The sequence below is a fragment of the Staurois parvus genome, unplaced genomic scaffold (genome assembly GCF_062004578.1).
Source record: "Staurois parvus isolate SC_StPar_1 unplaced genomic scaffold, SC_StPar_1.0 ptg000299l, whole genome shotgun sequence".
Lineage (NCBI taxonomy): Eukaryota > Metazoa > Chordata > Amphibia > Anura > Ranidae > Staurois > Staurois parvus.
Window position 1 is genome coordinate 18306430 of NW_028318095.1, and position 24131 is coordinate 18330560.

The 24131-nt window shown below is 44.5% G+C and overlaps 1 protein-coding gene across 1 annotated transcript in view; it reads left to right on the forward strand.

Moving 5' to 3' along the window:
* Positions 1 to 18604: 18604 nt before the first annotated feature.
* Positions 18605 to 24131, forward strand: part of NEK8 (NIMA related kinase 8) — a 108551-nt gene continuing 103024 nt past the window's right edge. Inside the window, exon 1 of the mRNA XM_089682987.1 lies at positions 18605 to 18756. Within this exon, the coding sequence (XP_089539113.1) occupies positions 18710 to 18756 (47 nt within the window). The 5' untranslated portion in view covers positions 18605 to 18709. The remainder of the gene's footprint in view (positions 18757 to 24131) is intronic.

Genomic DNA, 24131 nt, shown 5'->3' on the forward strand with positions numbered 1-24131 from the left:
CTGTGCTGTGGTATGCCAATCAGTATTGTTTGTTCATCACACAGATGAATGGCTATACAAGTGCAAAGGATGCTTCATGTGTAAATATCTCAAATCTGCATGGCCATGTACTTGTAAGTAAGGGCAACCTACTTCAAATGGTGACCATACAGCAATATTGGTTATGCCCAGAACTAAAGGTGCCATCTTCTTCTCGGATGATTATCGCAGAGTCCCATTAGAAAAACTTCGGGCAACAGAGGTCCAGTTCAAAAAAATATAGTGTGTCCTTTTGAAAGAGACACGTTGTCTTCCATGTATGCAGTTGCACTTTTGCCAAGATGCCATGTGTATAATATCAGTTTCAGTAAGATTGTGGGAGCCATCAAGGGTACCTACAGCATGTTATGCCTTGAAATCTAAGATAGACCAGTAGAATTTCAACTAGTTACTGGGATCAAATTGACCGATCGCTGCTTTGTTCGACCACAGTAAAATCGAAGGAAAGTTGAAGAATGGAAAGTTTTTTCTTTTCAATAAAATTTCAGTGAAAAAGTTTTTGTTTTTAGAAGATACAATTGCAACCGCTGTTGTGTGTTCACACAGAAGTAGAACATCAAGAACTGACAAACAGGGCTGTTGTTAAAAACCACGGGGCCCCATACAGCAAACCTGACAGCCCCCCTCCCCCCCCAAAAAAAAGTCAGGTTACTATGCTTCAGTTATGAATTAACGCATTGAGTGATTAGTACCAATCACTCATTGTGTTCGTTCAGGAAAGGAAGGGGCATTTAAATGTGACATATTTACCGGACCCTTCACCCACACTTTATCCTGAAGGATCCTATTGTGTGCTTGCAGCTGCCGGTGGGAAGGAGAGGAGGGAAGCCAGCAGCACTGCGGGGGTGGAGACAGGGGGAAATGCATGGTGGACAGGGTGGGTGATCAGCATAGGGGCAATTACTGGAACCGATCCCCTGTATGGCTCTCTCTGTAGCAGCTGAAAGCCACACAGAGCACTGGTTCCAAAAATTGCCCCCCCCCCCTCCGACGATCACCCTCCCTGCCCACATCTGATTCACCCGGCTGCCTGGGCCCCCGTTCTGGCAGGTACCCCATACGGGAGGACTGGTAGTACATTACATTATTACATTACATTACATTGAGTTTATATAGCGCCAAAGGGTTTGCTCAGCGCTGTACAATAGAGGGGGGGACAATACATGAAACATTACAGCAACTACAAACAGCACACGAGGGGTTATAGGGCCCTACTCTTTCGAGCTTACAATCTAGGAGGGAGGGGGTAGTGGTACAGGAGGAAGTGGCTGTGGGGGATGGAGTGGTAGGAGGAATGAAGGAGAGCAGCAGTTAGGTGAGGGTGGGGTAGGCTTCCCTGAAGAGGTGGGTTTTCAGGGAGCGCCTGAAGGTGAGGAGGGAAGGTGACAGTCTGATGGATTGGGGTAGTGAGTTCCAGAGGATGGGGGAGGACCTGGAGAAGTCTTGCAGACGTGCGTGTGAGGAGGAGACCAGGGAGCAAGATAGAAGGAGGTCCTGTGAAGAGCGAAGGGTACGGGTAGGGTGGTACTTGGGAATCAGGTTGGTGAGGTAGTTAGGGGCAGTGTTGTGAATGGCTTTGTAGGTCAGAGTGAGTAGTTTGAATTTGATGCGTTGGGCGATAGGGAGCCAGTGGAGGGAGAGGCAGAGGGGGGTGGCAGAGGTGGAGCAGGTGGTGAGGTGGATGAGTCTGGCCGCTGAGTTGAGGATGGTCTGAAGCGGGGAGAGCCTGCACTGGGAGGCTGCAGTAGTCAAGGCGTGAGATAATCAGGGAGTGCACAAGTAGTTTAGTGGTGTCTGGGGTAAGGAAGGAGCGTATTTTGGCGATATTGCGGAGGTGGAGTCTGCATGTGTTTGTGAGTGATTTGACATGAGGTTGGAAGGAGAGGTTAGAGTCCAGAAAGACTCCAAGGACTTTGGCTTGCGGGGCGGGATTGATGGTGGTGATGTTAGTAGTGATGGATAGGATGGGGGGGGGGGCGCGGGCAGGAGGAGTACCTCCTTGTCCACATTCCTGCTGACAAGTCAAAAGCGGTTGTGCATAAAATAGCAAAACTGTAAAAAGTGACAAAATAGATGGTATTTCAAGAAGTACATTGACCATGTTGTAACAATGAATCAGTGTGAAAAACAATTGGAGAGTTTTTTCAAATTAAATTCCAACAGTGAATGTGGTTTTCATTTGGGAAAAAAATCATCCCTATTAAAATGCGCATGTGCATCTTATGCTGGTCATAGATGGTTCAAATCATGGCAGGTTCAGCAGGGACCAGCCAAGACTCAATTTATCTATGGTCAGGCTGATTGTACGCGCTGTCAACAGCCCTTGACTCACTAGCGCCTTTAACCACACGCAACATCAGACCACGACCGCTCCAGCCCTGGCAGACTGATCACACCAAAACCCCTCCAAAATCTCTCCCTCTCCTCCGGCACTTTCCCCTCCCCTCTGAAACATGCACACATCACCCCCATACTTAAAAAGCCCTCCCTGGACCCCAATGACCCGAACAACCTCAGACCCATCTTCCTGCTCCCATTTACATCCAAACTCCTTGAGCGCCTAGTCTACACCCGCCTAAGCTCTCACCTCAACGACAACAACCTCCTCGATCCCCTATAGTCCGGCTTCCGTCCCCTACACTCCACCGAAACTGCCTTACTTAAACTCTCCAATGACCTTCTAACCACCAAAGCTAATGGCCACTATTCAGTGCTCCTACTCCTTGACCTCTCTGCGGCCTTCGACACAGTCGACCACCCCCTCCTCCTCAAAAAACTACACTCCCTTGGCCTCAGAGATTCTGCTCTCTCCTGGCTCTCATCCTACCTGTCACAACGCTCTTTCAGCGTTACCTATAATGCTACCACCTCCCCCTCACTCCCCCTCTCTGTTGGGGTCCCTCAAGGCTCCGTCCTCGGGCCCCTTCTCTTCTCCATCTACACCTCCTCCCTTGGCCAACTCATACACTCTCACGGCTTCAACTACCACCTATATGCCGACAACACACAAATCTATCTCTCAACCCCCCACCTTAGTCTCCGCTCGAATCACACACCTGCTGAGCGACATATCAGACTGGATGTCGCTCCACTTCCTTAAACTGAACCTCTCCAAAACCGAGTTGCTTGTCTTCCCCCCAGCCCGGACACCACCCCCCATTGTCTTCTCCATCACATCCAACAACGCCACCATCAAACCCGCCCCGCAGGCCAGAGTACTTGGTGTCATTCTGGACTCCAACCTATCCTTCCAGCCCCAAGTCCAATCTTCAACAAGCTCGTGCAGACTCCACCTCCGCAACATCGCCAAAATACGCACGTTCCTAACCCCAGAAGCCACTAAACAGCTCATCCACTCCCTCATCATATCACGACTCGACTACTGCAACTCCCTCCTTACTGGCCTGCCCAGCCACAGGCTATCCCTGCTTCAGGCGATCTTGAAAACGGCTGCCAGACTCATTCACCTTTCCAACCGCTCCATCTCCGCCACCCCCCTCTGCCAATCCCTCCACTGGCTTCCGATTGCGCAACGGATCAAATTCAAAATCCTAACACTGACGTACAAAGCTGTCCACCATACTGCCCCGAACTACATCACTGACCTAATATCCAAGTACCAACCAGCACGCACACTCCGCTCCTCACAAGACCTCCTTCTCTCTAGTTCCCTGGTCTCCTCCTCCCATGCCCCCCTCCAGGACTTCTCCAGGGTGTCACCCATCCTCTGGAACTCCCTGCCCCAACCCATCAGATTATCACCTACTCTCCTCTCCTTTAGGCGCACCCTGAAAACCCACCTCTTCAGGGAAGCCTACCCCACCCCCTGCTAACTTGCCAACCTCCTCCACTCTTCCTACCACCCCATCCCCCACAGCTATCTCCTCCTGTGCCACCATCCCCTCCCTCCTAGATTGCAAGCTCGAAAGAGCAGGGCCCTCGATCCCCTCATGTTTTGCATTGTATTGTTGTTGTTCTGTCACATGTTCTGTCCCCCTTTGTAATGTACAGCGCTGAGCGAACTATTGGCGCTTTATAAATACTGTATAATAATAATAATAATAATTGTAGCCAAGTCGATGCATCGATCAACCTGGGTACAACCAGCATGTCAGATTTTCAGCATGCAATGCAGTGGCTATAACAGCTAGAAACAATCAATGTGTTCTCCTGGCAGATATGGCTCCCAGTGCCGGAATGCTACAGTGAAAGTTAACTAGTGTATGGCCACTGTATAGTGTATGTCTTTCTGGGTGGTCCCGGGTTTCTGCTATCGTCCCCTCCTGCATTTGCTACAGCTGCATCCTCACTGATATCACCAGCAATGATGAATCACTTCCTGTGCAGTTACCTGTATCAGCATATCTACAGCCATGCCACTATACTGTATATGAATAGTTAAGAATATTTGCTGAGGTCAGATTTTATTCTTCACAGAGGGACCCAGATGATAATCAATAGCAGGAAGAGACTTCACCTTTTCTGAGAAGTGACAGCATTCTTTAGGCTCCTGAAGAGTTCCACCAACCACACAAACTGTATGCTCAACCCAACAGCCCTCCTCTGTTGTAGCTGTTGAAGTAATGGAAAATTTGGGTGAATATTATTATTATAGGTACTTATATAGCATTGTCAATTTACACAGCGCTTTACATGTATATTCACATCACTCCCTGCCCTCAAGGAGCTTACAACTCACTTTCATACATACACATACTAGGGCCAATTTCGAAAGGATCCAATTAACCTACCAGCATGTCTTTGAAGTGTTGGAGGAAACCAGAGTACACAGAGAAAACCCACGTACATGGGCGGACTGACCATTTGGAAACTCGGGCACTGCCCGAGGGCCCGGGGTCAGTAGCGGGCCCCATGAGATGCCCCTGGTACCTTTTTCATAGGCTTTTTTGAGTTTGGGCAAGGACACAGGGCCCCATGATCCCCTATTGCACGGGGGCCCCATGAGTTGTCAGCCCGCCCCTGCCCACGTAGGCACAGGGAGAACATGAAAACTCCAGGCAGGTAGTGTCGTGGATGGGATTCAATCCAGTGACCATAGGGATGCTAGGCAGAAGTGTTAACCACCTAGCCACTGTGATGCATTTGCTTAAATAAATAAATAATTAAAAAAAAAAATATATATATATATATATATACACACACATATACACACACACACTTTTTTATGCATTCATTATCATTATGCTGATGATTTTAGTACAGCTCCATGTTTCAGTGTTACAGTACTGTGATTAATCAGCCAAGGAATGTACCTTCTCAGGACAGTGATGGGATTATTACACAGGGTTGGCTTTGATGATGTGTTGGAATTCAAGGTGACTTCTTAGCAGCCACCCACCCACCAGGACCAGTGTCTCCTGTTTGATGTGCTTAGGTCTCAGCAGGCTACGGGACTGAAGGTATTGGTTCTGGCCTCAAGCAGTGACCAGTAGAAATACAAAGGGACGCTTCATGCATTGTATATAACATAAGAAGGTGCAGTCCTTCTCCTCCCCCACCCACATATCTCTATAAACACCTCTCTGAAGGTGGCTAATGACTGCCACTAGCCAAGGCAATTAAAAAGCAGCAGCATGTCATCACACTGTGAAGCCTTGCAATGGCAATAAAACTGGCATTTAATTAGCTTGATAATGAATAGATAAGAACACAGCATTGTGTACTGGTTTGCTCTTAGAAAATGATGACTAAATCCTTGTAATCTTATGGAAAGTTAATTGCCTGCACATAACAGGACCAATGAAAAAATGTGCTAATTATGACTCTATTGCCTTAAAACATAATGCATAATTGGCCATAGGCATCCTAATAAATGCAAGCAATGTGGCAGATATGAACATCACGTACAAAAATCGTTATGTAGGGTGAGAAAATGAATGGCATTTCTATTCATCTACAGTGATTGGAAAATTCTAAATGACTGGTCACTAATTGCACCATTCTTTTTTTTTAAATTAAAAACAGAACATGTGTTTTTTGGTTTAATCTAAAGCTGGCAAATACATTTGTGGGCTGAATGAGAGATATCTCTCGATTGCCCCGTCCATGCTAAAGAGGGTGGATGGATAAATCTTCCCTGACACCGAATATATTCTGACCCAAATGGTGCCGACAGGGCAATCCACGATTAGAATTTTGGCCAACTGTGGCCAGCTTAAGAGAATGTTGTGTTGGTTTTAGTGGCTCCTAATTCATGTGAAGATAAGAAGATCTCCCAACACTTCATAGGCAGTGAGCAGTATGAGAAAAGGGACATCATTGTCTTTCTGTATGCAGACAAAAAGAAGCTTTGCAAATTACTGCAGTAGCGCCATATTCATGGGGACTTCATTAGCGAACATTAATTGTGCGTGTTAAAAGTCAGGGTTTTCAACTTTTTGGGCAGCCATGCAGCAGGCAGTAGACAGATGACATAAAACTGCTGGGCTTTTTTAGGTGCACAGCTAGCCTCAGAAGTGCCATGACATTTTACCGGTAAAGGAATATGCCAGGAAACTCCGAACAGGTCTGGTTGTTCCAGTAGCTATGGTGCTTCTCAAAACCACCACCCCATCTTTTTACCAGCTGTGACCACCTCAACTAATTAGAGGCAATATATTGAAAATGTGCAGTTTGTAACTAAGCAGGGTCTCAGCTAAACCGGTTTGCCTGGTCCTAAATGAGAAGCAAGAGTGGACTTGTAACCCAGCATCAAGCCTGTACCTTCTTTAGAAGGGATTTTCAATGGCTCAATGGACCAGCAGTGATACCAATACATAGCTGCTGCTCTACCATGCTTATAAAAATTTGGATATAAACACAAAGTGTGAGCTGGGGTGTTTTGTATGCCAAGGCCACGTTCATTTCCCATCCTAGCTCTGCCTGGTTCCCACTACATTAACTCATCTTTAAAGGTGAATTTAGGTTCAAACTACCATCCCTGCTGAATCTACTCACTGCATTCTGGGTATACTTGATGACCTCCTACTCACCAAGTTTCAGAAGGCAGCTGATAATTGCTTCAAGCCCACTGACTTCTCCTGCAACAATGGAAATTCAATAGGGCTCCCAATCACAAAGAATGGGTCAACCATATGGGTGACCCCCTTAGACTAGAAAAAGTTATCTTCCAGCATAGGGGATGCCTGGTAAAATTTAACAAACTCTGGGAGGATTAACTGGGATTCCCAGGACTTGCGCCTGTTGACTTGCTATATAGAATTTTGGGCTGATGCTATTGCCTATTTATTGATGGAAACGTCAGAGTTTTCACCAAGAGTGGTCATGTTTTTGCTGTTACTGTATTACCCCCTTCTGAGTATACTTTTAGGAGTGATCGCTGTTCTCTGGGCCTGTTATATCTATACCTAATATATAGCCTGTTGTATTTTATGGGTACTCTGGAACACCACTACTGCTATGTGTAAAGGTTGTATGTGCTTTGTTTACTGGTTGTAAAGAAAATGTATTTCTGATTTAAAGAATAAGTTCACCTTTCATAACATGCTACATATTACACCCATATTCATGGTGTAACATGTAACATAAAAAGGAAAAAATAATTATTTAAGGCACCAACTGTGACAAAAAAATAATAATGTATGAAGCTGCCCCTAATTTAGTGGATGCCCATGTTGGTGTCAATGTGTGATATAAGTAGGTAGGCGCTACATAGAAATAAAAATACAGATAGGTGAAATGTACAATTATTGGGGACTAGTATCACTACATGCCCCTAAATAGAACCATTAAAGTTTAAATGGGTATCTCAAAGTGTAAACTATATTCCCATAATTTATACATATATAAACTAAAAGAAAACGAATAAAAGTCCACAAGTAAAGTGACAGTTCTTTCAACTTCTTTAAACTGTGATCCGAACCAAAAAATAGAGAGAGTGACTTGAATCTTCGCCACGTGCCAGCAGGATAAAGTAAAGATTGCTCACTCACCAGACCTTTTGACCCCAATTAAGGTGGCGAGATGCGCTTTTTGGTCATATAGGAGACCATCCTCTCAAGATATATCTCCCCTCCAGCAGCTCTCCGCTTATGGCTATAAGCTATAGAATAGGGACTCCCAACATGCCTCCAATATTTATATGGTGTTCGGTATGGATTATCTTTATGCAGGACCACTCAGATAAACCAGACAAGTGAAATAACCTAATAAGTGCAGTATTTATTAAATGAGCAAAAAAATATAAAATCAAACAATCTTGCACTCACATGGAATGGTGCCTGAAAACTGGCACCAGTATTTGCAGCCTGTTTAAATCTAAGATGGCCGACAAGCGTTCCACGCCTCGTTCTCACTAAGTCTGGACGTTCCCGGACCCGGAAGTGACGTTGTGACTCTTCGTCATACATTTCGCCCAGCGGCGAAGACATCCCATGTGGGCAAGCAGATATACTGACAGATCTGCAGGAGATCTGCATGGCACCAGCGAACAGCAGACATCAGCAATGCTTTACAGGCTTCTGCAACAAAAAATAATAAATGCACATTTTTTTACCAGAAAACAAATGTGCATTTATTACTTTTTAGCAAAAGGGGAATGTGATGGAAGCATAGGCAGGACAGAACACACAAAGAAGATGGTAAACCCACAAAGCTTTATTGAACTATGAAAGACACTCAATCAGGACAGTTCAGGGCACTCCGCAACATAAGGCTTGTAGGGACACTCACGGTAAGCAGGCTCTCGTGGACTCAGCGGGACTTTGGCTGGGGGTCTGACCTCAGCACAGCTCCCACACAGCTCTCTAGGGACAACAGCAGGCTCACGGGGACTCAGCAGGACCTAGGCTGTGGGGCCTGACCTCAGCACAGCTCCCACACAGCTTTCTAGGGACAACAGCAGCCTCACGGGGACTCAGTGGGATTTTGGCTGTGGGGCCTGGCCTCAGCAAAGCTCCCACACAGCTTTCTAGGGACAACAGCAGCCTCACGGGGATTCAATGGGACTTTGGCTGTGGGGCCTGGCCTCTGCACAGCTCCAACACAGCTTTCTAGGGACAACATCAGCCTCACGGGGACTCAGCGGGACTTTGGCTGTGGGGCCTGGCCTCAGCGCAGATCCCACACAGCTTTCTAGGGACAACAGCATGCTCACGGGGACTGATTCGGGCAGTGATGGCTCAAGCACTCAGGGGGACAGTCCAGGTAGCTATATTCCGGGCATGCAAAGGGGCAGTTCATGGCAGGAGTACTCTGAGCACACAATAGGGGCAGTTCATGGCAGGAGTATTCTGAGCACACAATAGGGGCAGTTCATGGCAGGGGTACTCTGAGCACACAATAGGGGCAGTTCGTGGCACTCCGCAACATGGGACACTCATAGTAAGCGGCTTGCAGACACTCAGCAGCAGGCGGCTTCCAGACAGGGATGACCAGCGGTCAGCAGACAGGGACAATCAGCGATCAGCAGACAGGGACCCCCAGGACACTCAGCGTTCCAGGGATGACCAGCGGTCAGCGGTCAGCAGACAGGGACCCCCACAACACTCAGCGTTCCAGAGACGACCAGCGATCAGCGGACAGGGACAACCAGTGATCAGCAGACAGGGACCCCCATGACACTCAGCATTCCAGGGACGACCAGCGATCAGCAGATAGGGACGACCAGCGATCAGCAGACAGGGACCCCCACGACACTCAGCGTTCCAGGGACGACCAGCAATCAGCAGACAGGGGCGGCTTCCCTGGGACCCAGCGATCAGCCGGTAGAGACACAGCAGACTTCAACAGGTAGGGCCACAGCAGGCTTGCAGGGGCTCAGAAGGGTCTTGGCTGTGGGGCCTGGCCTCAGCACAGACCCTGCACAGCACCCTGTCCCCAGCAGGAACGAGCACACACACATGGATGGGTAATCCGTGTCCTAGAGTATTAGCAGAGGGGTAGCGGATAATAGTCCTGACCTTTGAGGAGGGGGTCTCCTGCAGAGTGCTCAGCGGGGATGGCTGCGGAGGCCAGGTCCCCACCCGGACCTCCCAGCGGCTTGTGAGTTCAGCAGCAGCAGAAACGGAAGACAGGCGCCAGGTTTCCACTCTGGCCTCTTTAAGGCCAGCCAGGATGCTTCCCGGTTGCCCCGACAATGTCCGGCCCAGGGCCGCGCTCTCGTGAGCGCAGCCTTTGTCTCCTGGCGGCGCAGAGCGCGGGAAGCCCCTGTGCCCGTGCTGCGTCCGCCGGGGCGCACAGAGACATCTTGGCGATCTGCTCCTGGGGTCTCCTGGCTGGGGGTCACAGCTCCTCCACCTAGATTGCCAGAGGATCTGTGACCCTCGCCGCAGGGGTCCCCTCCCCCCATCCTGCACAGCCTGGCTTCAAAGGCTGTGTGCAGGATGAGAGGATGTGGCAGGGGGGGAGGGTGAAGGGACGGCAGGGCACACCGTGACAGTGAACTTATCCTTTAAAAAAAAAAAAAAAAGATGAATTCCAGGTCTGGTATATTTTATACATAGTTACATTGGTACAGCTTGAACCAATGTAGCTATCCATATACCAAACCTGGCCAATGTCCCTGAAAGCTGGAAATCACTGAACTAGACACTGCTACTCCAGTGATCTCCACTTGCTTCCAGTTCCCATGCTGCACTGCTGACCTGCTGCATTCTGAACACAGGAGGATGGCTGCTCGGCATGGGTGCGAATAATTTAATACAAACCGTTTTGACTGGATGAAGTAAAGAGGAGGGGGTGATGCCTCAGTCTCCACTTCATCCAATCAGAGAACGATTTGCATTAATTCACAAAATGCAAAGCATTCTCTGAATGACACTCATTTATTTATTTATGGTACTTATATAGCACTGTCAATTTACACATATATTGTACATTGACATCAGTCCCTAACCCTCAAGGGGCCTACAATCTAAGGTCCCTAATTTACAGTCATACATACACATACTAGGGCCAATTTAGACAGTAATCTACCAGCATGTCTTTGGAGTGTGGGAGGAAACCAGAGTACCCAGAGGAAACCCACACAGACACAGGGAGAACATACAAACTCCAGGCAGGAGGTACCGTGGCTGGGATTTGAACCAACAACCCTAGGACTGCCAGGCAGAAGTGCTAACCATTTAGCCACTGTGCTGCTCATTCAGAGGATGCTACTCATGCTGAGTTGCTGACCCTCTGCGTTTACAATGCATCAGGTTGGCCGCTAAGAACAGGACCCAGAAGTGAGTGGAGCTCACTGGAGTAGTGGTGTCTATCTCAGTGATGTCCAACTTCCAGGAGCATCATCCAGGTATGGTAGATACATGGTTACATTGGTCCAAGCTGGACCAATTTACCTGTATATAAATTTACCATACCTGGAATTCATCTTTAAGAAAACAGTCACCATTTACATGATTAACCCTTTGGTGCAGCCTCTCAGCCCTTTAAGGGTTCTAAAAACCGGGAGGCGGTGGCTGGCCTTTGGGTCACGTGACTGCTGTGACTGGCTGTCACAGCGGTCACATGATCAGAAAGCTCCCGATTGCAAGTATATATCAGGAGCTTACTGATCACCATTAGCTACCATGCTGGGAGCATGCTCTCAGCATGATAAGTAGTTTTACCAGGGCCACATATATGAGGCTGCTCAGTGTTAAGGCCCACCCACTGAGTGGCCGTGTATATGTGAGCGGCCGGTGTCCAGAGGTTAAAGGATAAGGTCATCTTTCAGATTATATACAAAAAATCACCAGCGCCAAAAATAGTGAAATAATTCCTAAATAAATGCTACTGCTCATTAGTGTAAACACTAATAAAATAACAATAAAAAACATCAAACAGCGCAAATAAATATTCACAAAAAAAATGAATATAATAAAAATCACCAATATCTGGTGAGTGAGGTATGTGATCTGAGCACTAACGGGTGTGAACATGGGTCAAGGGTCTTTTGGATAAGGACTTTCAATTTTATTCTACTCACCATATTCATCTTAATAATTATTTTTGGAGTGAGACTATTCTATTTATTATATTCAATATACGTTTTTTGTATTCTTTCTTTATTATAGAATTTTTTTTGTGAATATTTATTTGCGCTGTTTGATGTTTTTTATTGTCATCTTTCAGAATGCATGTTCAGCATCAGAGTCCTTTCCCCCCGATCCCCCCCTCATCCTTATGGCAGCGAACCGGGGATCTTCTCCCCGTACTTGCTGCCACAATTTACAAGGAACACACAGCCACGTCATTGATTCCAAATCCCTGTGAATCAATGAACTACAATTACTGACTGCCTTTGTAAATATCGGCTTGTAGTTCTCAATGAACTACCACAGCACTGTTCAGCACTGTGGTAGTTCGTTGATTCTTCCCGTCAGTGTACAACTGCCTGTCTGTACGGGCAGACAGCTTCCACTGACAGTCTGCAGGAGACCTGCATGGCATCAGCGATCTGCTAATCTGGTGCAATGCTTTCCAGGTTCCTAAAACAAAATAGTAAATGTTAATTTTTTTTACCTACTAAAAATGTGCATTTATTATTTTTTGTTAAAAAGTGAACTAATCCTTTAAACAACCCTGTAAACACAAAAGCCTCTTCTGGGTGAAGGTTTTTGTATACAAGCATTGTGCTGTGTACCTGAGACATGCATGATGGATTTGCTGAGTGCAGGCTCAATGAATCTTCCTGATGCTCCTGAATAGGGCTTAGCCTACAGGAGGTATACCTACTCTGCTCATGGAAGCTCCAAGCAGCATGTCCACACAAGTGGATGACACAAACTCCTTTACACTTCACTTGAGCTGTGTTCAGGAGCTGTCATACATATATCCGACACACTTCTCATCGGCTAATATTAAGCTCTACTCAAGAGCACCAGGAAGATCTATTCAGTGCAGGTGTCAGGACAAGTTCTGCATACACAAAGCCTAATAAATCATGACAATGGTTCCCCTGGTGCAAAGGCAGGAACTGGAGACATGAGTCTACAATTTACAAATCAACTGTACACAGCCAAGCGAAGTTTATAACTGGGGTATGCAGGGGTGTAGTTACCACAAGTCAAACAAGGCATTTGCATAGGGCGGCATGTTTCAGGGGGGCAGTACCCCCCTCCTGGAAGTAGGGATGGAAGAAGGGATACATGCGGTTTGGGGACCAGATGGGATCTGAGAGAGGCTGCAGGCTGCTTGACTCTCGTTCCCAGGGATGTCCAGATCTGTGAAGGTGTAGTTTTTCTCTGTCTCGCTGGGAGGGGAATGGTCAGTGTATGGGGGTGATGGTAGTGGAAGGCTTTCTTGGGTGGGATGTTGTTGGTCAATATCAGGCTCTCTCTGGGGGGAGGGGTCTAGGGCAGCACAAAACCTAAATACACAACTGGGGGTATGGTTCACTGTTAGATGGAGCTGCATTATGTGTAATAGTTATTTTTTGGTGCAGAGTCCCAGAGGCAAGAGGTTGTCTGAGAAAGGCTTCTTTTACTATTACAGGCCTAGCATTTATAGGACAATAATTGTGTTTTCCTTTACACATTGGCACATCATTTTTTACTCTGCCTGTCCTGTTTGGAGCTATGTAAACCAACTCAAAGGATGTCCTTGGTTCACAGAGAACAACCTGGAAGAAGCTGCTTGCCATACTCTCCATTTACAATGGTTGTGTTGGGTGTTGCTGAACAGCCAGTGTTGGATTTTTGTCTGTAGCTCTGGTATCAGTTGATCTTGTGTACACATCAGTGGAAGCCAATTTGATTCTCTTTGTCACATAATAATAGCACAAATAGCATTGATATGATACACAAAACAAAACACTGCATTTCACAATCTCATGGAGTAAGAACTTAGAAGAGGTCAAATATGTTATCTTCAACAAAATAATGTACACGTTTAATATTGAACTTAAAGTGGTTGTAACCCTCAGACATGAAATTTGAACAAAGCATATATGCCCCATATATTCCCAGGCTTTCTGGGCTCAGCCCTCTACCCTGTGGTGCTGATAAAAAGGGGGAAGGCTCAGCTTAGAACAAGGGTCTTCAAACTTGCTAAAAAAGGGCCAATTTACTGTCTTTCAGACTTGGGGGGGGGGGGGGGGGGGTTGACTGTGCCCAGTGAGAGCAAACAGTGCCCAATCTTTGGTATTAGGGGGAGAAATAGTTGGTGTCGTTGGGAGGAATAGTGCCCCATTTTTGTTGTTCGGGAATTGTTAGTGTTGTAAGGATTTGGGGGATAAAGGGTCCAAGGAAGAAGATGTAACCAGGAGCAGCCCCTAATAGCTACCCCAGAGGGGATCTATCTGCAGAGGCCATGTATGGACTTCTACCTACAAAGGTATGTCAGGGCAGCCTAGGAATAACTAGTTAGGGACTTGAGTGGTCATGGACTGTACTGTGCAGAGCTTTTAAGTAAAGTTCTTTAACCGGTTCAAGCATGGTCTGAAGTTACTCTAAATGGGTGCCTGGTGGTAAATGGTGTACAGTAAAGAACAGGACCTGTTATGCACACACTCAGGGTGAAATTGAGAACATTTCATTGCCATCGGCAACCATGTGAAAAGGGTTAATATGACAGACAGCAGGAGAGTGGTACCAGCAAGGGCGACAGGTCTTGCACATAGCGAGGGGAGCAGTGCGTTGTCTCCCTTACAAGCAGCTGGTGCCCCAGCAACTGGGACAGGAGTTGCATGGTGGAGACTCCAGAGAGTTAGATGCATGTACAAGGAGAGTCAAGGCATGTTGTGCACAAAAGTGGGTTCATGCATGCACATGGCAGGACCACACTATCACTGGGATTGTGGTGATAGAAGAGTTGGACTGGTGGAATGGGACATTGCTTTGTGGTGTCTCCTTCAAAATGTCACATTCCATATGGGTATGCGTATCATGGGACAGTGAAGTGCATGCAGCAAAGCCTCAGAAAATGATAGTTACACCGGGTGTGTGGTGAACTTCTAATTCGAGGTGCCACCTTAATGTTGAACCTGACATGGATGCGGCCCCGCCTGGTCCCGAGCATCGGTGAGCATGTACACAGGAAAAGGAGTAGGAAAGAGGAAAAGTCCCCATGTGCACAGGTGAGGTGGCCCTGCCCACATGCTCATCCATAGACATACATTGCAGGAAGCAGCCAGAATCTGGAGCAGGGGTTACCCCCTAATCAGCTTCTAGCTTTAATTTTCAAAGCTTAATGTAGAACTATAGGCAAAACTTTTTTTTTTATTTTGATTGAGGAGATTTACCATTGGGAATTTACCATTGGGGTGATTTACCTGCACTTCCTGTCCCATAGCCAAAGCAGGAAGTGAGCAGAAATCTCTACAAAGTAAGGTGCACCCTTTGGCCTTCCAGGTCACCAGAACTAATGTTCTAGTCCCATTGGAAGATTTTCCCTCTATTACCCCTGTTATGGGGTGACAACCGTTAAATTCTGGGCTGAACAGTTCAATCTATTTTTAGATCCTGGGCTCAACAGTTCAATCTATTTTTAGATCCTGGGCTCTGGGCTCAACTGTTCAATCTATTTTTAGATCCTGGGCTCTGGGCTCAACTGTTCAATCTATTTTTAAATCCTGAGCTCAGCTGTTTCGATCTGTTTTTAAATCCTGGGCTCAACTGCTTGATCTATTTTTTAAATCCTGGGTTCAGCTGTTTGATCTATTTTTAAATCCTGGGCTCAGCTGTTCGATCTATTTTTACATTTTGGGCTCAGCTGTTTGATCTATGTGTAAATCCTGGGCTCAATTTCTTCAAAGAACCTTATTTTAGATTGTGGGCTCCACTGAATTACAAAAATGGGGGGAAAAGCGCTTTGGCCTTGTGCAGTATCTCAAACTCTATGGGACAGGAAGTGAAAGGAAATCTCCCCAGTGGGACACAAATGAAAAAAATACCTGACAGAGGTTATAACCCTTTATATTAATGGTGAAGCGCTCAACTTATATAAAAATGAAAAATTATGAAAAATTATCTCCTGCCTAAATAATAAATTCCAAATGTGCAAACAAATAATCAATCTAAACGAAAATGTCTAGTGCAACATCCCCACATATAAATTATACGCCCCCTGGTGGTATAGTGATGATCAACTAATGCCTCTTAACTGTGCAAAGTGATACATATATCCAATTAAATAAAAACAATTAGATGAAAAATCAATTCAAAATTATTAGTGATGCCACACTGTGCAAAATAATAAAAGTGTTCAATGACTTCACTCCATGCTGCAATTGTGCTCTTTGTGATAATCTTGATGTGACTCCCCTCAATAATAGCCAAAGTGCCCCCTCACCTTCCACATTCGACCCTTGCGGGTCACAAAGCTTTATATATATTATATATCTCTGCCAGGTTTTTCCTCCTCCACTGCCTCCACCGACTTAATCAAGATCCTCCTCCAGGCAATGAGTTCCACTCAAATAACTCCCCTCACAATACGGACTCAGACACAGGGCGCATATGCAAGAAAAAGCAGACCTCCATAGTGCAACACTGTTTTAATGCACTCAGAGATATATAAAAAAATGCACTCACATATCCTCCAACAGAGAGAAGCAGTTCCCCATGTGCTATGGGTATATTCAGGTGTACAAAGATGGCGTCCGAACCCGGAACCGGAAGTACGTCACCCCTATGACCGGAAATACGTCTAAGGTAAGGTGCACCCTTTGGCCATCCAGGTCACCAGAACTAATGTTCTAGTCCCATTGGAAGATTTTCCCTCTATTACCCCTGTTATGGGGTGACAACCGTTAAATTCTGGGCTGAACAGTTCAATCTATTTTTAGATCCTGGGCTCAACAGTTCAATCTAATTTTAGATCCTGGGCTCTGGGCTCAACTGTTCAATCTATTTTTAGATCCTGGGCTCTGGGCTCAACTGTTCAATCTATTTTTAAATCCTGAGCTCAGCTGTTTCGATCTGTTTTTAAATCCTGGGCTCAACTGCTTGATCTATTTTTTAAATCCTGGGTTCAGCTGTTTGATCTATTTTTAAATCCTGGGCTCAGCTGTTCGATCTATTTTTACATTTTGGGCTCAGCTGTTTGATCTATGTGTAAATCCTGGGCTCAATTTCTTCAAAGAACCTTATTTTAGATTGTGGGCTCCACTGAATTACAAAAATGGGGGAAAAAGCGCTTTGGCCTTGTGCAGTATCTCAAACTCTATGGGACAGGAAGTGAAAGGAAATCTCCCCAGTGGGACACAAATGAAAAAAATACCTGACAGAGGTTATAACCCTGCTTTCCTCTATCCAAACTGAAAAAAAAAAAGTTTTCCTTCAGTCGCTCTGTAATGCAATGCATGTTAAATTGTGCATTATAATGTAATGTATAAAATTGGGAAGGTGTGAATGAGCCCTAAGGTATTCTGCTTCACTGAAACTTTACTAACTACAAAATTGGTTATTTCTGGCAGAAGTAATTTTGTGGAAATCAGTCCGCCATTCTCAAACAGCACCCACTGGGACATCCATATCCACTATGACAGCTGGAGGGCCAAGAGTGACCACACAATGCACTGCTCCACACACAGCATCAAATACACCGAGAAAGGGGAGGTTTCTGATGCAGCTTTATTATAGGACATCTCTTTATTATATACAGATCTTTATTATAGGACATCTCTTTGTTATATACAGATCTTTATTATAGGACAACTCTTTAGTATATACAGATCTTTATTATAGAACAACTCTGTTATATACAGATTTTTATTATAGAACATCTCTTTATTATTTAAAGATCTTTATTATAGAACATCTCTTTATTATATAAAGATCTTTATTATAGAACATCTCTTTATTATATAAAGATCTTTATTATAGGACATCTCTTTATTATATACAGATCTTTATTATAGGAGAAGTCTTCTTTTATATACTGATCTTTATTATAGGACAACTCTTTATTATATACAAATCTTTATTATAGAAGTCTTCTTTTATATACAGATCTTTATTATAGGACAACTCTTTATTATATACAGATCTTTATTATAGGAGAAGTCTTCTTTTATATACTGATCTTTATTATAGGACAACTCTTTATTATATACAAATCTTTATTATAGAAGTCTTCTTTTATATACAGATCTTTATTATAAGATATGTCTTTTATATACAGATCTTTATTATAGGAGAAGTCTTAATATACAGATCTTTATTATAAGTCTTTTATATACAGATCTTTATTATAGGAGAAGTCTTCTTTTATATACAGATCTTTATTATAAGTCTTTTATATACAGATCTTTATTATAGGAGAAGTCTTCTTTTGTATACAGATCTTTATTATAGAGGTCTTCTTTTATATACAGATCCTTATTATAGGAGAAGTCTTCTTTTATATACAGATCCTTATTATAGGAGACGTCTTTTATATACAGATCTTTATTATAGAATATGTCTTTTATATACAGATCTTTATTGTAGAAGTCTTTTATATACAGATCTTTATTATAGGAGAAGTCTTCTTTTATATACAGATCTTTATTATAGGATATGTCTTTTATATACAGATCTCTATTCTACAGACGCAGACACCCCAACCCGTACCGCCCTCACATACTCAAAAGACCCCGCAGTCATGTGACCCTGGCACAGTCCAATCACATCCCCCTCCGGGATTCCAGAGGTTTTCCAGTTGTTTGTCCCCCCGCAGCCTCCGTAGGGTTTGTCGGAACTGTTGCCATGGAGACGGAGGGACGTTTGTTCCAGGGGTCTGCAAGATGGAGAAATATCAGAGAATCCGGGTGGTCGGCAGAGGGGCATTCGGGTGAGCTTGTTAGAATGTAGAAGGGATGTGTCGGGTCCTCGGGAGCACAGCGTGTCGGCCCCGGAGAACATCAGTACAACACGCGGGCATGGCTTGTCCAGCCTTTGTAGAACTACTAGTCCCAGCATGCGGTGCGGGGTCACCTTTCCTGTCCCTGGAAGTGGGCGGAGCTCCCAACCGTCCACACGTATCCCTTCTTTTTTCGTTGTTATGTCTTTTGTAATCAGGGAGTGCCCATTTGATATTAGAAGAAATAACAAGCAGAGATCTGTTTTTTTCAGAAGATGGTGTCAGCTTCAGCTTTGTTTAAGGTAATCCTGCCAGAAAAGGTCACTTCCTGTTATGGGGTGACAACTGTCTCTCGAATGTACACCTGTGTTGTCACCGCTGGGTTGAGTGGCCATGATGGTGCCGAGTCCACAGGCACCGTTGTCACTATTAGGAAGCCATTCTAATGGTGAGTAGGCAGTGCTGGATGGAGTGTATACGGTGCAGGGGGGATGTATGGTGGAGTTACACCACAGTCTGTATTTTATGTGCTGATCAGAAAACCTGGGGGGGGGACATAACTGACTGGTCAAAAAGAATAGGGGATTCAAGAGATCAAAACGCCCCACAGTGCGCCAACCCACTTAATAAGCGCCATCACTGTAACCAAAACTGCAAAACAAATATGTTCAAATATCAGGTTATAGAGAGCCGTGTTGAGCAAAAGTGGTCACTGAAAAGTGACAGATGTGGCTTCACCTGAATATAAAAATCAGTATAACCACTTAAAGTGGAGCTCCACCCAAAAGGGGACATTGCGCTTTAACCCCTTGCCCTCCAGAGGATTTACCCCCCTTCCTGACCAGGCCATTTTTTGCGACACGGCACTTTACTTTAACTGACAATTGCGCAGTCATGCAACGCTGCACCCAAATGAAATGTAGGTTCTTTTTTTCCCCACAAATAGCGCTTTGTTTCGGTGGTATTTGATCACCTGTGCGATTTTTATTTTTTGTGCTATAAACAAAAAGACTGACAATTTTGAATAAATAATTTTTTTGACTTTTTGCTATAAAACATGTCCAATAAAAAATTTTAAGAAATCAAATTTCTTCATAAATTTAGGCCAAAATGTATTCTGCTACATGTCTTTGCTGAAAAAAAATCCCAATACATGTAAATTAATTGGTTTACGTGAAAGTTATATGATTTACAAATGGCGGTGTGTATATATACTGGGATTTTATTTTTATTTTTGTTTATACTAGTAATGGCGGCGATCAGCGACTTATAGTATGACTGTGGCAGGCATTCTGACACCGGTGGGGAACTGACTAACTGCCACTGACATCCCCAGTGACACCAATACAGCGATCGGTGCTAATAAACAGCTCTGACACTGTGCTAATGACACTGGGTAGGAAGGGGTTAACATCTGGTGTGGTCAAAGGGTTAACTGTGTGCTGTGTGTGTTTTACTAGGAAGACAAGCTGCTTTGTATTGCTCTGCATGCAGAGAAATACACAGCAGCAGGTTTGTGCTGACAGAGAAATACACAGCAGCAGGTTTGTGCTGACAGAGCAGAGATCTGTGTTATTTACACACAGACCTCTCCCCTCTCAGTGTTCCTTGGCGATCGCCGGGTGTCGGCGGGGAATCTCTGGCCAGGGCCTGGTGATCGACAGCTGTAGCCACCAACAGCAGGGCGGGTAGGGCGGTGCGTGTGCTTCCTACCCTGAAATGCGAAATCACGTATATATACACGTGATTTTGCGCAGCTCTGCCGCCCTGTAGCAGTAGTTCTGCTATAGGCGGTGGGGAAGCAGTTAAGCACTGGTTCCCCGATCCCCATGAGGAATTGCCACATTTGGGATTTTGAAGGGGTACCCTCTTCCACTGCGATTGCCTAGGTGATCGGAAGCAGAAGCTGTTCTCCCTTCCAGTACTCTTCTGGGACACGTGACAGGTCCCAGAAGACTACGGGACCATTCACAATGCTCAGGACTACTCATGCATGCGCAGTGAGCATCCAGCTGTGAAGCCGCAAGCTGGGTGCCCACAGTTAAGATGCCAGCACCAGGGAGCAGTGAGTACATTGCTGGATTGACGGACAGGTAAGTGGCTGTTTTTTAAAAGTCAGCAGCTACAGTTTTTGTAGTTGCTGACTTTTATTTTTTTTTTGACTGGAGCTCCACTTTAAGAACTAGGCTTTTTCTGGCACTTTTTGTTCACATGTAACAATCAGGTTTTTTTTTTTCCTAGAAAATTACTCAGTACCCCAAAATATTATATATGTTATTTAAAGCAGAGGCGCTAAAGAATAAACTGATGAGTTTTGCAATTTTTTATGTCACACAGCATTTGCGCAGTGGATTTTCAAACACAATTTTTGGGGAAAAAATGCACCTTTTAAAATTTTAAAGCAAAAAACCACAATACATAACCCAATTTTTTTGTAAAATAAAAGACGATGTTATGCTGAGTAAATAGATGCCAAACATGCCACGCTTTAAAATTGCGCACACCCGTACATTGGCGACAAGCTATGTAAATTTTACTATCCATAGACAGCGCTTTAAAAGCCTTTACAGGTTAGCACTTTAGACTTACAGAGGAGGTCTAGAATTACTGCCCATGATCTGATGTTCATGGCAATACCTCACATGTGTGGGACTATCACTGCGTGCATTCTGGACTGATGCCTGTGTTTGCCTTTGCACGCTTGCATGGGGGGGACAGGGCACTTTAATTTTTTTTATTACACTGTTGCTTTAAAAAAAAGTTTGATCACTTTTTTTTACTGTCACAAGAAATGTAAACATTCTTGTGACAGCAATAGACACATGACAGGTACTCTTTATGGAGAGATCTGGGGTCTAGAGGACCCCAAATCCCTCCTCTACACCTAAAAGCATTCAAAATATCAAAATCACTGTTTTTTAATGCTTATGAGTTTTTAAAATTGATGCTGTTGACATCCGGGTAAGCAGAAGTACACTGCAGTCATCACTTCCGGGTTACCATAGCAGAGAGCTAATCAAAGCCGATTCTGGCTAGTGGGTGGACACGCTGGCTGGTTGCTTGGGTCTCCCGTTGGGATGGGAGATCCAGAGTAAGCAGCAGAAGGTGGCGGGAGAGGGGGACTCTCCTGCTGCTAATAATACCAATCCAATGGCTAGTTAGCCGTTCAGATCACTATTACAAGAGGGCTGACCGCCAGCTCTAAAAAACGGTACCGCAGTGATATCTGCAGCTGCAGGCATCACCCTGGTACAACCACTTGAAGACCAGTGACATACCAGGTATGTGAATGTTGTATGATCCTCCTGCGCTTAATGGAGTGCCTATAGTACAAAGCAGCTAGCACTCAGACTGATACCAAACAGTAACGTAAAGCATATGTAGGAAGGTAGTGCAGCGCTCAATAACACTCATATATATAAAAAATGGCAGATACGTTGGCATAGACTTATACTGCAATAAAACGTCATATACTGAAAGCAAATAAACAATGAATAAATACAATACTGTGATAGATATTAAGCAATAGCAGTAACCGTGCCCCCCTCACTCCCACTCTATAAAGTGTAAGGTGGGTACAGCTAGTCAAAGTGGGTAAGCACAGTCCACAAGATGATAAGTGATGGTGTTTCAACACAGTAAAACTTCATGCATTGTGTATAATAACACAGAACATTCAGTGCTGGTGCGTGACTCTCCCCCTCTGGCTGAATTGCCCCCTCACCTCCACTCTGCGACCCAATGGGCCTATGTGCCTTCAAGATCACTAATAGGATCTTTAATCCAATGCTGTCAGGTAAGCTCCTCCAGACATCTCATCTGTTGGGGATGGTGAGCTGGATATCCTGGCTCCTGATCACCGCTGGGTGTACCACTCATCCAGATGTTGTAGGATATATATAAAAAACTCTGATAGTGTAGTATGCCAAAGTAAAGTGCGTTTTATTGAATAACAAAAGGATTGCACTTACATAGGGATGTCACATAGAATGCTTCCTCCACACATGCGTGGGTGTACTGCATGGGAAAAGTGACTATTTCCTGGGTATAGAAAGATGGCGGCTGTACCGGAAGTAAGGACCATCACTTGTGGACTGTGCTTACCCACTTTGACTAGCTGTACCCACCTTACACTTTACAGAGTGGGAGTGAGGGGGGCACGGTTACTGCTATTGCCTAATATCTATCACGATGTGTATTCATTCATTGTTTATTTGCTTTCAGTATATGACGTTTTATTGCAGTATAAGTCTATGCCAACATATCTGCCATTTTTTATATATATGAGTGTTATTGAGCGCTGCACTACCTTCCTACATATGCCAGGTATGTGAACGGTCGATAAGTGGATAAAGTTTACTAGTACAAATATCGCTGAAATAGCATACATTACGTAACAATAAAACTAAAGTATAACTATAGTCAAAACGTTTCTTTTTAGTTTTGATAGAGTGGAGAGGGATTAGAACCTCTGTTGTTATAGCTGTTTGTGCCCCCCATTAGGGAGATTCATTCTTTCTATTTGTCCTATTTAACATTATCATTGAAAGTGAAAGTAAAAGAAAATCCCAGATTTTGGGTTGTCCCCTGAAAAGTAATAGAGGGGAAATTTTCCAATGAGGACAATAGTTCTGGTGGCCGGGGGGTCTCCAAGGAATTTCCTTTAATTTACCGGGATTTCCTCTCACTTTCTGTTTGGCTATAGGACAGGAATTGAAGGGAAATTTCCGCAATGGGATACAGATTGTGAAAAAGAAATCTGACCGGGGGTATAACCCTCCCTTACTCTATCCAAAATGAAAATATAAAACGTTTTGCCTATAGTTCTACTTTAATATTACATCAGTGCCCCATACCTCACCTATATGAAAGACGCAAAAATGTGTATATGACACCACCCAAATTAAAGTGTCCAGACAGCTTCTCGTACTGGCTGTGACACCACTGGGGAAGTAATAAATACACTTGAGGGTCAACCAATCTTTACCCTAAGTACTGACCAGATATAAAGGCGGCCATAGATTTGAAAACCGAACACAAATTCTTGTTGGTTGTTAAATTGCTCATTTTTTATATCATTAGTGTGCCAGCTGCAACACAAGATTTTCATGCTGCAATTGAAAGTGCCTGATCCTACATGCCGTTTTGTTTTAGAAAACTAAACAAATGGCACAATCGGATGAGCTATTTTCATTTTTTGACAGAATGTTCAATTTTCGACTCATCTATGGCTGGCTCAAAGTGATTGTGGACCCCCCCCCCCCCCATGTGAATGAGTATTGGGTACATAATACCCCTACTCATTCACTAAAAAAGTGTCAAAAGTGAATAAAAACACAACTACAGTTTTTACAGTCCTTTATTTG